Source organism: Salmo trutta, chromosome 29, assembly GCF_901001165.1.
Source record: "Salmo trutta chromosome 29, fSalTru1.1, whole genome shotgun sequence".
Taxonomy (NCBI): domain Eukaryota; kingdom Metazoa; phylum Chordata; class Actinopteri; order Salmoniformes; family Salmonidae; genus Salmo; species Salmo trutta.
Genome location: NC_042985.1, coordinates 1,875,899 through 1,890,961, shown reverse-complemented (window position 1 = coordinate 1,890,961; position 15,063 = coordinate 1,875,899). Strand labels below are relative to the sequence as shown.

The following is a 15,063-nucleotide window of genomic DNA, read 5'->3' as shown; positions in this document are numbered from 1 at the left end:
ATTCATTTCTACTCAAAGTGCATCGTTATGCTGATATAAAGTGTGATAAAATAAATACCTTAAAATAGTAGACATTACATAAACAACGTAAAAGTTGAGAAGATAACAAGAAATATCGAGAGGGCAACTCATGAAGTATGGTCCTAGATTTGACACCAGCTACAGCAGTGGTGTAAAGTATTTCAGTAAAAATACTTGAAAGTACTACTTAAGTAGTTTTTCGGGGTATCTGTACTTTACTATTTATATTTTTGACAACTTTTACTTCATTACATTCCTAAAGAAAATGATGTACTTTTTACTCCATACATTTTCCCTGACACCTAAAAGTACTCGTTCAATTTTGAACGCTTAGCAGGACAGGAAAATTGTCTAATTCACACACTACTGCCTCTGAACTGGTGGACTCACTAAACACATGCTTGGTTTGTAAATTATGTCTGAGTGTTGGAGCATGCCCCTGGCTATTTGTAAATTAAAAACACAAGAAAATTATGCCGTCTGGTTTGCTTTATATAAGGAATTAAAATGATTTATACTTTTACTTTGACTTTTGATAATTAAGTATATTTTAGAAATTATATTTATTTGTAATACTTAAGTATATTTAAAACCAAATACTTTTAGACTTTTATTCAAGTAGTATTTTACTGGGTGACTTTCACTTTTACTTGAGTCATTTCCTATTAAGGTATCTTTACTTTTACTCAAGTATGACAATTGGGTACTTTTTCCACCCCTGCTAATAACCTTGTAGACTAATAACCTTGTAGCCCACAGTATGTAGCTTAATAACTTTGTAGCATACAGTATGTAGCCTAATAACCTTGTAGCATACAGTATGTAGCCTAATAACCTTGTAGCATACAGTATGTAGCCTAATAACCTTGTAGCCTACAGTATGTAGCCTAATAACCTTGTAGCCTACAGTATGTAGCTTAATAACCTTGTAGCATACAGTATGTAGCCTAATAACCTTGTAGCATACAGTATGTAGCCGAATAACCTTGTAGCATACAGTATGTAGCCTAATAACCTTGTAGCTTACAGTATGTAGCCTAATAACCTTGTAGCATACAGTATGTAGCCTAATAACCTTGTAGCATCCAGTATGGAGCCTAATAACCTTGTAGCCTAATAACCTTGTAGCATACAGTATGTAGCCTAATAACCTTGTAGCCTACAGTATGTAGCCTAATAACCTTGTAACATTCAGTATGTAGCCTAATAACATTCAGTATGTAGCCTAATAACATTCAGTATGTAGCCTAATAACCTTGTAGCATACAGTATGTAGCCTAATAACCTTGTAGCATACAGTATGTTGCCTAATAACCTTGTAGCATACAGTATGTAGCCTAATAACCTTGTAGCATACAGTATGTTGCCTAATAACCTTGTAGCATACAGTATGTAGCCTAATAACCTTGTAGCATACAGTATGTAGCCTAATAACCTTGTAGCTTACAGTATGTAGCCTAATAACCTTGTAGCCTACAGTATGTAGCCTAATAACCTTGTAGCCTACAGTATGTAGCCTAATAACCTTGTAGCATACAGTATGTAGCCTAATAACCTTGTAGTTTACAGTATGTAGCCTAATAACCTTGTAGCCTAATAACCTTGTAGCCTAATAACCTTGTAGCCTATAGTATGTAGCCTAATAACCTTGTAGCCTACAGTATGGAGCCAAATAAACTTGTAGCCTACAGTATGTAGCCTAATAACCTTGTAGCCTACAGTATGTAGCCTAATAACCTTGTAGCCTAATAACCTTGTAGCCTACAGTATGGAGCCAAATAACCTTGTAGCCTACAGTATGTAGCCAAATAACCTTGTAGCATACAGTATGTAGCCTAATAACCTTGTAGCCTACAGTATGTAGCCTAATAACCTTGTAGCCTACAGTATGTAGCCTAATAACCTTGTAGCCTACAGTATGTAGCCTAATAACCTTGTAGCCTACAGTATGTAGCCTAATAACCTTGTAGCCTACAGTATGTAGCCTAATAACCTTGTAGCCTACAGTATGTAATAACCTAACTCAATACAAAGCTTTCCTACCAACTTGAAAGAGTGTGTAACAGGATAGTGTCAGTCGATATAACAGAGTCTCCCTGACTTCCTGACTCAGCGGTTCGTCCTGGGGTCCCATGTGTGTTGTAGTGAATAGAGCTCTGCAATTAACCAACTACACAGCATGACATCAGCACAACACACACACACACGGTCGTACGCATACACACACACACAAAACCGAAGACTCTGAAAAGTGAAGCCTCATCACGTTAACGATGCAACAGATTTATAAAACGGGAGCTAACAGAACAAAAGGCGACCAGCACGAGGCTGCTGAAAGTCTGCAGGGACTGTTATTTACACTAAGTCATCAACTTTGTCAAGAACAAACACCAATGTATGTGTATGTATAAGAACCGTTGCTGTATACTGTTAGAAGGGCTGTGTAATAACCAGCAGTGGCTACATTATTCATCTACAGGCTACATCCTGTTTAGCTTGATCAGCATAGCTGTGTTATAATGAGGTTGTTTTTTACCCACCCTCGATAGGTGAATTTCTATTAAAGGTAATATGGAGGAAGTTGCCTTATTTGCCCTCTAAGTGTCACTCGATCACCTCTGACTAGGACTTGAGCCTACACTACACATCGCCTCAGAGAGTTCTCGGCATGGCCGTGGCTGTGTGTAGAACTAAAGAGCTGTCTTTGAGGCGGTGTTGAGGATGTGCCATTGGCCATTTAGTTCTACTACACCTGTGTCCTCCACTATGACAGATACAGTTGAAGTCAGAAGTTTACATACACCTTACCCAAATACATTTAAACTCGTTTTTCACAATTCCTGACATTTAATCCTAGTAAAAAATCCCTGTCTTAGGTCAGTTAGGATCACCACTTTATTTTAAGAATGTGAAATGTCAGAATAATAGTAGAGAGAATGATTTATTTCAGATTTTATTTCTTTCATCACATTCCCAGTGGGTCAGAAGTTTACATACACTCAATTAGTATTTGGTAGCATTGCCTTTAAATTGTTTAACTTGGGTCAAACATTTCGGGTAGCCTTCCACAAGCTTCCCACAATAAGTTGGGTTAATGTTGGCCCATTCCTCCTGACAGAGCTGGTGTAACTGAATCAGTTTTGTAGGCCTCCTTGCTCGCACACACTTTTTCAGTTCTGCCCATACATTTTCTATGGGATTGAGGTCAGGGCTTTGTGATGGCCACTCCAATACCTTGACTTTGTTGTCCTTAAGCCATTTTGCCACAACTTTGGAAGTATGCTTGGGGTCATTGTCCATTTGGAAGACCCATTTGCGACCAAGCTTCAACTTCCTGACTGATGTCTTGAGATGTTGCTTCAATATATCCACATAATTTTCCTACCTCATGATGCCATCTATTTTGTGAAGTGCACCAGTCCCTCCTGCAGCAAAGCACCCCCACAACATGATGCTGCCACCCCCGTGCTTCACGGTTGGAATGGTGTTTTTCAGCTTGCAAGCCTCCCCCTTTTTCCTCCAAACATAACGATGGCAATTATGGCCAAAAAGTTATATTTTTGTTTCATCAGACCAGAGGACATTTCTCTAAAAAGTACGGTCTTTGTCCCCATGTGCAGTTGCAAACTGTAGTCTGGCTTTTTTATGGCGGTTTTGGAGCAGTGGCTTCTTCCTTGCTGAGCGGCCTTTCAGGTTATGTCGATATAGGACTCGTTTTGTGGATATAGGACTCGTTTTGTCCCCACTGTGGATATAGATTATTTTGTACCCGTTTCCTCCAGCATCTTCACAAGGTCCTTTGCTGTAGTTCTGGGATTGATTTGCACTTTTCGCACCAAAGTACGTTCATATCTAGGAGACAGAACGCATCTCCTTCCTGAGGGGTATGATGGCTGCGTGGTCCCATGATGTTTATACTTGCGTACTATTGTTTGTACAGATGAACGTGGTACCTTCAGGCGTTTAGAAATTGCTCCCAAAGATGAACCAGACTTGTGGAGGTCTACAATTTTTTTCTGAGGTCTTGGCTGATTTCTTTTCATTTTCCCATGATGTCAAGCAAAGAGGCACTGAGTTTGAAGGTACACCTCCAATTGACTCAAATGATGTCAATTAGCCTATCAGAAGCTTCTAAAGGCATTACATCGTTTTCTGGAATTTTCCACGCTGTTTAAAGGCACAGTCAACTTAGTGAATGTAATCTTCTGACCCACTGGAATTGTGATACAGTGAATTATAAGTGAAATAATCTGTCTGTAAACAATTGTTGGAAAAATTACTTGTGTCATGCACAAAGTAGATGTCCTATAGTTTGTTAACAAGAAATTTGTGGAGTGGTTGAAAAACAAGTTTGAATGACTCCAACCTAAGCATATGTAAACTTCTGACTTCAACTGTATTTCATAAGATATAGGTTTACTACCCCTGTGTCCTCCACTATGATAGATATGTCATAAGATATAGGTGTAATACACAGGTGTCCTCCACTATGATAGATATGTCATAATGTGTAGGTCTACTCTGCCCTACCAAGCAAAAGTGCAGTAACTGCACATTTGGTCAAAAATTAGTTATGATAAGTTTTTTTATACATGAAATACCTGCTTTATCATGTGGACAAATATCCTACCTCCATTGTGTTGTGTTATGGAGAAAATAGGGGTTCATGTCTGCAGTAAATGCAAAAAGTAACTGGCATCACTCACGTCAGCAACTGGCATCACTCACGTCAGCAACTGGCATCACTCACGTCAGTAACTGGCATCACTCACGTCAGTAACTGGCATCACTCACGTCAGCAACTGGCATCACTCACGTCAAGAACTGGCATCACTCACGTCAGTAACTGGCATCACTCACGTCAGTAACTGGCATCACTCACGTCAGCAACTGGCATCACTCCCGTCAGCAACTGGCATCACTCCCGTCAGCAACTGGCATCACTCACGTCAGCAACTGGCATCACTCATGTCAGTTACTGCCTTTTACCTTGGTGTCACTGAGCTTTGGGCTGCAGTGTCAACGGTTTACCTTGGTGTCACTGAGCTTTGGGCTGCAGTGTCTACGGTTTACCTTGGTGTCACTGAGCTTTGGGCTGCAGTGTCTACGGTTTACCTTGGTGTCACTGAGCTTTGGGCTGCAGTGTCTACGGTTTACCTTGGTGTCACTGAGCTTTGGGCTGCAGTGTCTACGGTTTACCTTGGTGTCACTGAGCTTTGGGCTGCAGTGTCTACGGTTTACCTTGGTGTCACTGATCTTTGAGCTGCAGTGTCTACGGTTTACCTGGGTGTCACTGATCTTTGGGCTGCAGTGTCTACGGTTTACCTCGGTGTCACTGAGCTTTGGGCTGCAGTGTCTACGGTTTACCTTGGTGTCACTGAGCTTTGGGCTGCAGTGTCTACGGTTTACCTTGGTGTCATTGAGCTTTGGGCTGCAGTGTCTACGGTTTACCTTGGTGTCACTGAGCTTTGGGCTGCAGTGTCTACGGTTTACCTTGGTGTCATTGAGCTTTGGGCTGCAGTGTCTACAGTTTACCTTGTTGTCATTGAGCTTTGGGCTGCAGTGTCTACGGTTTACCTTGGTGTCATTGAGCTTTGGGCTGCAGTGTCTACGGTTTACCTTGGTGTCACTGAGCTTTGGGCTGCAGTGTCTACGGTTTACCTTGGTGTCATTGAGCTTTGGGCTGCAGTGTCTACGGTTTACCTCGGTGTCACTGAGCTTTAGGCTGCAGTGTCTACGGTTTACCTTGGTGTCATTGAGCTTTGGGCTGCAGTGTCTACGGTTTACCTTGGTGTCACTGAGCTTTGGGCTGCAGTGTCTACGGTTTACCTTGGTGTCACTGATCTTTGGGCTGCAGTGTCTACGGTTTACCTTGGTGTCACTGAGCTTTGGGCTGCAGTGTCTACGGTTTACCTCGGTGTCACTGAGCTTTGGGCTGCAGTGTCTACGGTTTACCTTGGTGTCACTGAGCTTTGGGCTGCAGTGTCTACGGTTTACCTCGGTGTCACTGAGCTTTGGGCTGCAGTGTCTACGGTTTACCTTGGTGTCACTGATCTTTGGGCTGCAGTGTCTACGGTTTACCTTGGTGTCACTGAGCTTTGGGCTGCAGTGTCTACGGTTTACCTTGGTGTCATTGAGCTTTGGGCTGCAGTGTCTACGGTTTACCTTGGTGTCATTGAGCTTTGGGCTGCAGTGTCTACGGTTTACCTTGGTGTCACTGAGCTTTGGGCTGCAGTGTCTACGGTTTACCTTGGTGTCATTGAGCTTTGGGCTGCAGTGTCTACGGTTTACCTTGGTGTCACTGAGCTTTGGGCTGCAGTGTCTACGGTTTACCTTGGTGTCACTGAGCTTTGGGCTGCAGTGTCTACGGTTTACCTTGGTGTCACTGAGCTTTGGGCTGCAGTGTCTACGGTTTACCTTGGTGTCACTGAGCTTTGGGCTGCAGTGTCTACGGTTTACCTTGGTGTCATTGAGCTTTGGGCTGCAGTGTCTACGGTTTACCTTGGTGTCACTGAGCTTTGGGCTGCAGTGTCTACGGTTTACCTTGGTGTCATTGAGCTTTGGGCTGCAGTGTCTACGGTTTACCTTGGTGTCATTGAGCTTTGGGCTGCAGTGTCTACGGTTTACCTTGGTGTCATTGAGCTTTGGGCTGCAGTGTCTACGGTTTACCTTGGTGTCATTGAGCTTTGGGCTGCAGTGTCTACGGTTTACCTCGGTGTCACTGAGCTTTGGGCTGCAGTGTCTACAGTTTACCTTGCTATTATTTATTGTTCTTTGCTGATAAAAGTATCAAACTATTCGTTGTGGAATCGTATTCCAGTGGGTGTACCCAGCAAGAAGGCAGTAACTGCCGTCTAGGGTCATGGCAGGGGTTACAATTTCATAAGTGATTATTACTTGAATAAATACGAATATGAATATGAATAAAAAGTAACCTCATAGTAAGACAACAGATAAACACATCTCCAATGATCTGCCTACAATTCATTTGGCTGGACAATAAAAAAAACCTTGGAAGTCATTTTTCTCAGTTTCCATCTATGAGCAGTTACTGCTCTTTTGCTTGGTAGGACAGTACTGTTCTGTACCCATGACATAGTCATTGGAGAGATGTACTGTTCTGTACCCATGACATAGTCATTGGAGAGGTGTACTGTTCTGTACCCATGATATAGTCATTGGAGAGGTGTACTGTTCTGTACCCATGACATAGTCATTGGAGAGGTGTACTGTTCTGTACCCATGACATAGTCATTGGAGAGGTGTACTGTTCTGTACCCATGACATAGTCATTGGAGAGGTGTACTGTTCTGTACCCATGACATAGTCATTTGAGAGGTGTACTGTTCTGTACTAGTGTCTACCCCAACACCAATGGTAGATGTCTCATTACTACTGTCTGCCCCAACACCAATGGTAGATGTCTCATTACTAGTGTCTGGTGGTGATGTGCCATTGGGCATTTAGATCTAGTGTACCTTCGTCCTCTGATATGATAGATGGGCTACGTCATTGGAGTGGTGTAGGCTTAGCTACTCAACCTGTGTTACAGTAATTATCTCATTGGAGTGGTATAGGCTTAGCTACTCAACCTGTGTTACAGTAATTATCTCATTGGAGTGGTATAGGCTTAGCTACTCAACCTGTGTTACCGTAATTGGAGTGGTGTAGTCTTAGCTACTCAACCTGTGTTACAGTAATTATCTCATTGGAGTGGTATAGGCTTAGCTACTCAACCTGTGTTACCGTAATTGGAGTGGTGTAGTCTTAGCTACTCAACCTGTGTTACCGTAATTATCTCATTGGAGTGGTGTAGGCTTAGCTACTCAACCTGTGTTACCGTAATTGGAGTGGTGTAGTCTTAGCTACTCAACCTGTGTTACCGTAATTATCTCATTGGAGTGGTGTAGGCTTAGCCACTCAACCTGTGTTACCGTAATTGGAGTGGTGTAGTCTTAGCTACTCAACCTGTGTTACCGTAATTATCTCATTGGAGGGGTGTAGTCTTAGCTACTCAACCTGTGTTACCGTAATTGGAGTGGTGTAGTCTTAGCTACTCAACCTGTGTTACCGTAATTATCTCATTGGAGGGGTGTAGGCGTGTAGCTCCTGTACCTGCGTCCTCTGCTGTGTTGGACCGCCTGGCAGGCAGTCTGTGTGAACACTATCCCCTGGATCTCTCTAAACTCCAGAATCTCCATAAAGTCTCTCGCCACGCCTGCATCAGGCATCACATAGTGAGTTACCTCTCCGGACAGCACCTTGCCTTCTGATGGGACAGAACAGAGAGGGAGGGAGGGAGGGAGGGAGGGAGGGAGGGAGGGAAGGAGGGAGGGAGACAGAGAGAGAGAGAGTCAATCTGTCAACTAATCAATCTAGAAGAGGGAGTGTATGATGAAGGTGTTTGAGCGGGTGCTCTCTGTCTCTGTAGGTTTGAACAGATTCAGACTCTACCATGTCCTGATGGAGATCACTGCAAACACAGCAACACTGTGTCAACAACATCCACGTCTATTCTTAGCTATATGAATGTAAACACAGGAGTCTAAGTCGTCTTATCTACCTTTACTGTGATGAACATCATCATTATGTTCTTGCTACTGTACTCGGGAACAGGGTGTTAAAAGGGTGACAGGTGTTGTTACGGTGTAACAACTAACAACTATCATCACGTGACTGTGTGATACAAAAGAGAAACATCATAGTTTTACCTTATGCCTTGTTGTAATTTAGCTAGTTAGCATGTTACATTTACGTTTCCCTAAAATTTGAGGACATCAAAAGGAAGACTTATAGAGTATTTTATTTAGTAAAACCTGACTTTACCGTTGGCGCATTGTGCCTGACAGAGAGAGCTGTAGCAGGGAACATGTTCTCTCAAATAATGTTCCCGAACCACACGGACCTTCCGTCCTCGGGAACTCTTCAAATGCAACACCTTCTCGGTCTTAATCATTGTCACCCCGCTTCATAGAAAACGCTTTTGGGAAGATTGTTTTTGAAAGATTAGCTGTTGTTGACAAGACAAGCGGGAACCGATTCAGAAGTTGTAAACAATCCATTCAAGTCCAGGAAGCAAACTGCGCAACCGCGGCGGGCTCGTCGAGTTGACGTCATCAATTCCGCGCGCACACACACACACACACACACACACACACACACACACACACACACACGAACACGCACGCACACACACACACACGAACACACACACACACACACACACACACGCATAGATTTTTTTTCTTACAAATGATAAATTCCAGTGTGTTTAGAAAAGCGGAAAAAAATATGTTAACATGTCCAGTTTTAACCTTTGTTGGATGCAGTGCGCTGTCATGAGACTAATGGTAGATGTGCTTGTATATCCCTGCCCCGACACCAGAAATTAAATTCCCTTTGGAAAATAAAGTCATTCTAAATCTAAGTCTATTTAAAGCCAAAGCGAATTGCACTGATGACTGAGCTCTCAACTGATTAATTGTGATATTGTAATTGTAATATGCAAAAGTTTGTTTCTCCACCGATGTTAATGTTCTATGCAAATTATTTTTTTTTTGATGTGAGTTAATCAAACTGTATAATGATCATATCCAAACCAATGTGATCTTTTGGTGTTATAATTAATTATTATCGATATATTGCGTGATATTATTTAATTTATTTTACATTTTTAATCCCAGGCCCCGTCCCCGTTTTAGGTGTCTCTGTATGTAGTGTAGTGTTGTCTCTCTTGTTGTGATGTGTGTTTTGTCCTATATTTATATTTATTTATTTATTTATTTTAATCCCAGGCCTTTTGCCTTTTGGTAGGCTGTCATTGTAAATAAGAATTTGTTCTTAACTGACTTGCCTCGTTAAATAAACGTAAAATAAATAAAAAATATTTAAATATATATTTATGAATGGGCACATGTCCATGCAGGGCTGGTCAATTCGTAAGTAAGTCAATTCAGGAAGTTAATTTAAATAACAATTAAAAATTGGAAGAAAAAAAAAACACTGCATCTATTTTCAAACTGACGAGAAGCAGCTATTTATGCCTTTGTGAATGGACAGCCTTCAGTGTGAACTGACCCTGGAACCAGAGAGCCCTCCTGACGTCACGGGTATTTAAACGCTCCGCGCTCTGCGCCGGTTGCAGTGAGGATAGAGGCGATGCGCGACAGAAGTGAGGAGCCAAGATAAATGAAGCTTTTAGGGGCTTGACTGTACAACCTTACGCGACAATTTATCCACTATTGAATCGACTTTCGTCACAGGAAAAATATTATTGTTTATTTACCAGGTGCTTACGACACTGTTGAACGATAGGCTACACAGCTAAAGACTGTCACTGGGAAGGAAGAGATCACAGAACACAGAAAAGGTAGGCTGCTCTCTCTTCGGGATTTTTCTGATGCCATTGAGTTCAGCAAAGTTCTCCAGAATCTGTTTTAATGTCCATTAATTGCTCGTCTTTGGTAAGTGTCACGTCTCAAGTGCTGCTGAGATAATTGCTATGTCTCAAGTGTTGTTGCAAGGTCTGATTATGCTTGTTAATTAGTTGCGGTGTGATAGAGTAGCCTATAATGTGATTGGTACCTCAGAGATATTGATGCTGAAAAGTATTGTGTTTGTGTGTATGCTTCCTTGAGGTTGAATTGTGTTTTGTAGCCTATCTGCTTCTATTCGAGTGCATTTTTTAAGGGGTCATTTCTGCATTTGATTAGAATTACCACGTTATTAGCATGTTGCCACATAACAATGAGACAGGAAGTGCTTATATCTAAAGAAGACCACGTTATATCATCACACCTCCAGCTGAGAGGTATTGTTGATGAGTTGTTGGATTATTTGGATCTCCTTTAGCCCATCTCCCAACAGTCCTATGAAAAACCATAAAACACATCAAATATGTTACAGTGTTAAAGTATTTTACAGTAGCCTAGAAACCCGTTGGAGTTCAATCCCCTTGAATTATCACTGTCTCTCTGGGACACGATTCGAGAACGTTCACTTTATTCACAAGTTGCTGTGAGAAAGTGAATGTACAAAGCAATAGGAGGGTTTTTCATGTTGATGAGGTCTGACAGGAGGCCGTTATGGTCTAAAATGAGGTGGGTTTCATTCCCAAAAGGCTCCCTATATTACCAATATTGTGCACTACTATAGACCAAAGCTGATCGAAAGTAGGGCACTATGTAGGGAATAGGGTGCCAGAGTCCTACTGACCCAGGTCTAAAGCAGTGCACTATATAGGGAATAGGGTGCCAGAGTCCTACTGACCCTGGTCTAAAGCAGTGCACTATATAGGGAATAGGGTGCCAGAGTCCTACTGACCCAGGTCTAAAGTAGTGCACTATATAGGGAATAGGGTGCCAGAGTCCTACTGACCTAGGTCTAAAGCAGTGCACTATATAAGGAATAGGGTGCCATTTGGGATGGACCCGTGCTCTTCTGCTCTGACCTTCAAGTTGAATGAGGCACCAACCAAATCACTATTGATCCCTGTGTGGAAGCTGTAAATTTGGTCATTGTTGTGCAGCAGAGAGATAGAGGGGTGTTTTGCATAGTGACACATGGACAGATTCACCACTCACTATAGATGGATGGCTCTAGGCTTAAGGCTCTAGTACTGTTGCTGTTTTTGGTTACTAAGAACAGATGAGGACAGTTTCATTTCAAATGACAACTGCTTTTTAATTCTGTATTGCTAATTAGGCTATTGCTAGAATTCCCTTTCCTTTAATGTGTCAGATAAAGAGAAACTCATTTACTAACCATGTTCTTACACCACTGGCATAGCGCCGTTTCTCCAGAATCCCGCGAAGTCTGAGTCCCCCCCCCCCCCCCCACCTAACCAAAATAATCTTATGCATCAGCCACTCACACAGTATATACTACTGATGGCGGTCCATGGTTCTGAAACTGCAATGTCTAGGTGGTTGCCTATCAATGAACTGATCCCGTGTGGCTCAGTTGGTAGAGCATGGTGTTTGCAAAGGCAGGGTTGTGGGTTCAATTCCCACGGGGGACCAGTACGGAGAAAAAAATGTATGAAATGTATACATTCACTACTGTAAGTCGCTCTGGATTAGAGCGTCTGCTAAATGACTAAAATGTAATGTAAATGTCTATCAGGTTACGTGGTGCTTGTAGTAGCTTTGTTTTAATGTTTCTTTTTATTTGGTTGTCATTTTCTGTTGTTAATCCTAACGTTTATATTTCACGAAGCTATAGGCCTACGGTGGTATATGGTCTGATACACCACGGCTGTCAGCCAATCAGCATTCAGGGCTGGAACCACCCAGTTTATAATAATCAGTAACCAATAGATTTATTTAGAATATACATGTCCTGTAGGCCTATAGCCTACCTTAGCAGTCCTCTCTCTCTCTCTCTCTCTCTCTCTCTCTCTCTCTCTCTCTCTCTCTCTCTCTCTCTCTCTCTCTCTCTCTCTCTCTCTCTCTCTCTCTCTCTCTCTCTCTCTCTCTCTCTCTCTCTCTCTCTCTCTCTCTCTCTCTCTCTCTCTCTCTCTCTCTCTCTCTCTCATAAAATGTTTGTGCCAGTCTCTCAATGCCAAATAATCAGTAGTTGTGTGTGTGGGGGAAATCACAGGAGAAACCAAGCCAGGAACAAATGCCATATTACAACCTATGTGTTGTGATAATTCAAACCAAATCACATTTTATTTGTCACATGTGCCCAAATACAACAGGTATAGATCTTACCATGAAATGTTTACTTACAAGCCCTTAACCAACATTTACACATTTTAGTCATTTAGCAGACACTCTTATCCAGAGCAACTTACAGTAGTGAATGCATACATTTCTTTCTCCATACTGGTCCCCCGTGGGAATCGAACCCACAACCCTGGCGTTGCAAACACCATGCTCTACCAACTGAGCCACACAGGACAACCAACAGTGCAACCAACAGTGCAGTCCAAGAAATAGAGTTAAGAAAATAAAGCAAAAATGTAAAGTAACACAGTAGAATTACATAACAATTACGAGGCTATTGCATTGTTTGTTCTGTAACCTGTTCGTTCATATGCCTTGCCACCGTGATATATAGGCCTAAGGCCGAGACGATAAGAAGACAGTGGCAGAATAAATTCAACCACACATTTGTTTCATTACAAAACCAGGGAGCAACATTTCATCTGTGAAGTCCACAAAACATATTGGATGGAACAAACAGTTCCATGTCCTACAGCATGGTCAATCAAGGTCATGTTTTCTACATTTTCGGACCAGCCACCAGAAGACAACGACACAACGAGATGCAACAATGTACTTTTTTTTTCTGTCAATGAGTTTGGCTTCGGATGTGATGTGATTGGTCTGAAGCCAAATCCAGACGCTTCCCTTGACACTTTTTTTTGGTGCACCAGGACCATTCACAGCTGAGCTCACTCAGTTTAGAGCAACGCTGATTGGCCACCCATACCATTCAATGCTATGGTTGGCAACAATGTCATACTCTTGTTGACCAGACAGCATCAGATAGATACGCTACACATACTGAGACAGAGGGCCGCTGATTCATTTGATCGGCTGCTTTCTCCGGTGACATACATTCAGCCTCTTGCGAATTTAAGGAAATTTATGAAACACAGAGAGACGAAAGATCAATTATTTTGTATGGGGGGGTTTTTTCTTCATTTTTTGGGGGAAGCCTGGCTTCCCTTGGCATCCATGAATACACCCCACTACAAATAATACAACCAGTCCACCATCAAAACAATAGTTTAGTATGGATTGTTTATGCAGACATTGTAGTCTAGCCTACTAGCCTATCTATAGCTATTTATAGTATTTATCTGGTAGCCTATTATATTACACATTAGAGCTCAGACTCCACGCTGTCGGGGCTATCCGTCTCATCACTCGTAGATTTACAAGTGTCCACAGAAGGGGGGGTCGCTCTCATGAGCGCCACTGGGTCTCTGGCAGTCGACAGCTGTGAGGAGGAGAAGGGGGGGGGGCATCTCACTAGAGGAACTGTCACTATTCTCGGGGGGAAGGAAGAAGAGGAGGTGCAAGGCCACTGTCATTGTCAGGCCGGGCAGTGAGGTCTCTGTCTAGTCCTGCTGCTGCATAAGACCTTCTAGCAAGGGGGTAGCTTTGCTGATGTGGTTATCTTCGGTAATTTGGCACGAGCTTGAACAACGCACACATTCTCCATCCGAGTCCGACCTGATTCACCTAACTTTAAAAAGAACTTAATAGCCAATTAGGTGAGGAGGACGAGGTAGGGCTGCCGCCGACGCCGCTGAGAAACAGGCTAACTAGATGTATGACAACTATACTGAACAACAATATAAAAGCAGCATGTAAAGTGTTGGTCCCATGTTTCATGAGCTGAAATATAAGATCCCAGAAATTTTCCATACGAACAAAAAGCTTATTTCTCTCAAATTGTTGTGCACAAATTTGTTTACATCCCTGTTAGTGAGCAATTCTCCTTTGCCAAAATATTCCATTCACCTGACATGTGTGGCATATCAAGAAGATGATTAAAGAGCATGATAATTACACAGGTGCACCTTGTGCAGGGGACAATAAAAGGCCACTCTAAAATGTGCAGTTTTATCACACAACACAATGACACGTCTTAAGTTTTGAGGGAGTGTACAATTAACAGGCTGACTGAAGGAATGTCCACCAGAGCTGTTGCCAGAGAATTGAATGTTCATTTCTCTACCATAAGCTGTTTCCAACGTTGTTTTAGAGAATTTAGCAATATGTCCAACTGGCCTCACAACCGCAGACCATGTGTAACCACGCCAGCCCAGGACCTCCACATCCGGCTTCTTCACCGGCGGGACCGTCTGAGACCAGCCACCCGGACAACTGATGAAACTGTGGGTTTGCACAATCAAAGAATTTCCACACACACTGTGAGAAGCTAATCTGCATGCTTGTCATCCTCACCAGGTACTTGACCTGACTGCAGTTTCCTGAGGCTCATTGTCGTGCCATTCATCCGCCGCCATCACCTCATGTTTCAGCATGATAATGCACTGCCCCATGTCACAAGAATCTGTACACA

At 42.5% G+C, this 15,063-nt stretch overlaps 2 protein-coding genes and 1 long non-coding RNA gene across 5 annotated transcripts in view; 1 reads left to right on the top strand and 2 right to left on the bottom strand.

The window, feature by feature from the left end:
- LOC115166745 (DIS3-like exonuclease 1) overlaps positions 1-9,096 on the bottom strand; it is a 55,144-nt gene extending 46,048 nt beyond the window's left edge. For all 3 annotated transcript variants that reach the window (XM_029720504.1, XM_029720505.1, XM_029720507.1), the window contains exons 1-2: positions 8,848-9,096; positions 8,137-8,290 (exon numbers count right to left, since the gene is read on the bottom strand). In XM_029720504.1, coding sequence (XP_029576364.1) covers positions 8,137-8,290; positions 8,848-8,977 — 284 coding nt within the window. In that variant the 5' untranslated portion in view covers positions 8,978-9,096. The remainder of the gene's footprint in view (positions 1-8,136; positions 8,291-8,847) is intronic.
- On the bottom strand, positions 6,792-8,124 carry LOC115166747 (uncharacterized). Its single transcript, XR_003870355.1, has 2 exons — positions 7,708-8,124; positions 6,792-7,664 (listed from the first exon to the last, which is right to left on the bottom strand). It is a non-coding gene; the product is annotated as an uncharacterized LOC115166747 (long non-coding RNA).
- Positions 9,097-10,163: 1,067 nt separating the features above from the next.
- The window catches only part of LOC115167416 (multiple epidermal growth factor-like domains protein 11), a 268,878-nt gene continuing 263,978 nt past the window's right edge, over positions 10,164-15,063 (top strand). The window contains exon 1 of the mRNA XM_029721821.1: positions 10,164-10,390. The gene's annotated coding sequence lies outside the window, so the exon portion shown is untranslated. The remainder of the gene's footprint in view (positions 10,391-15,063) is intronic.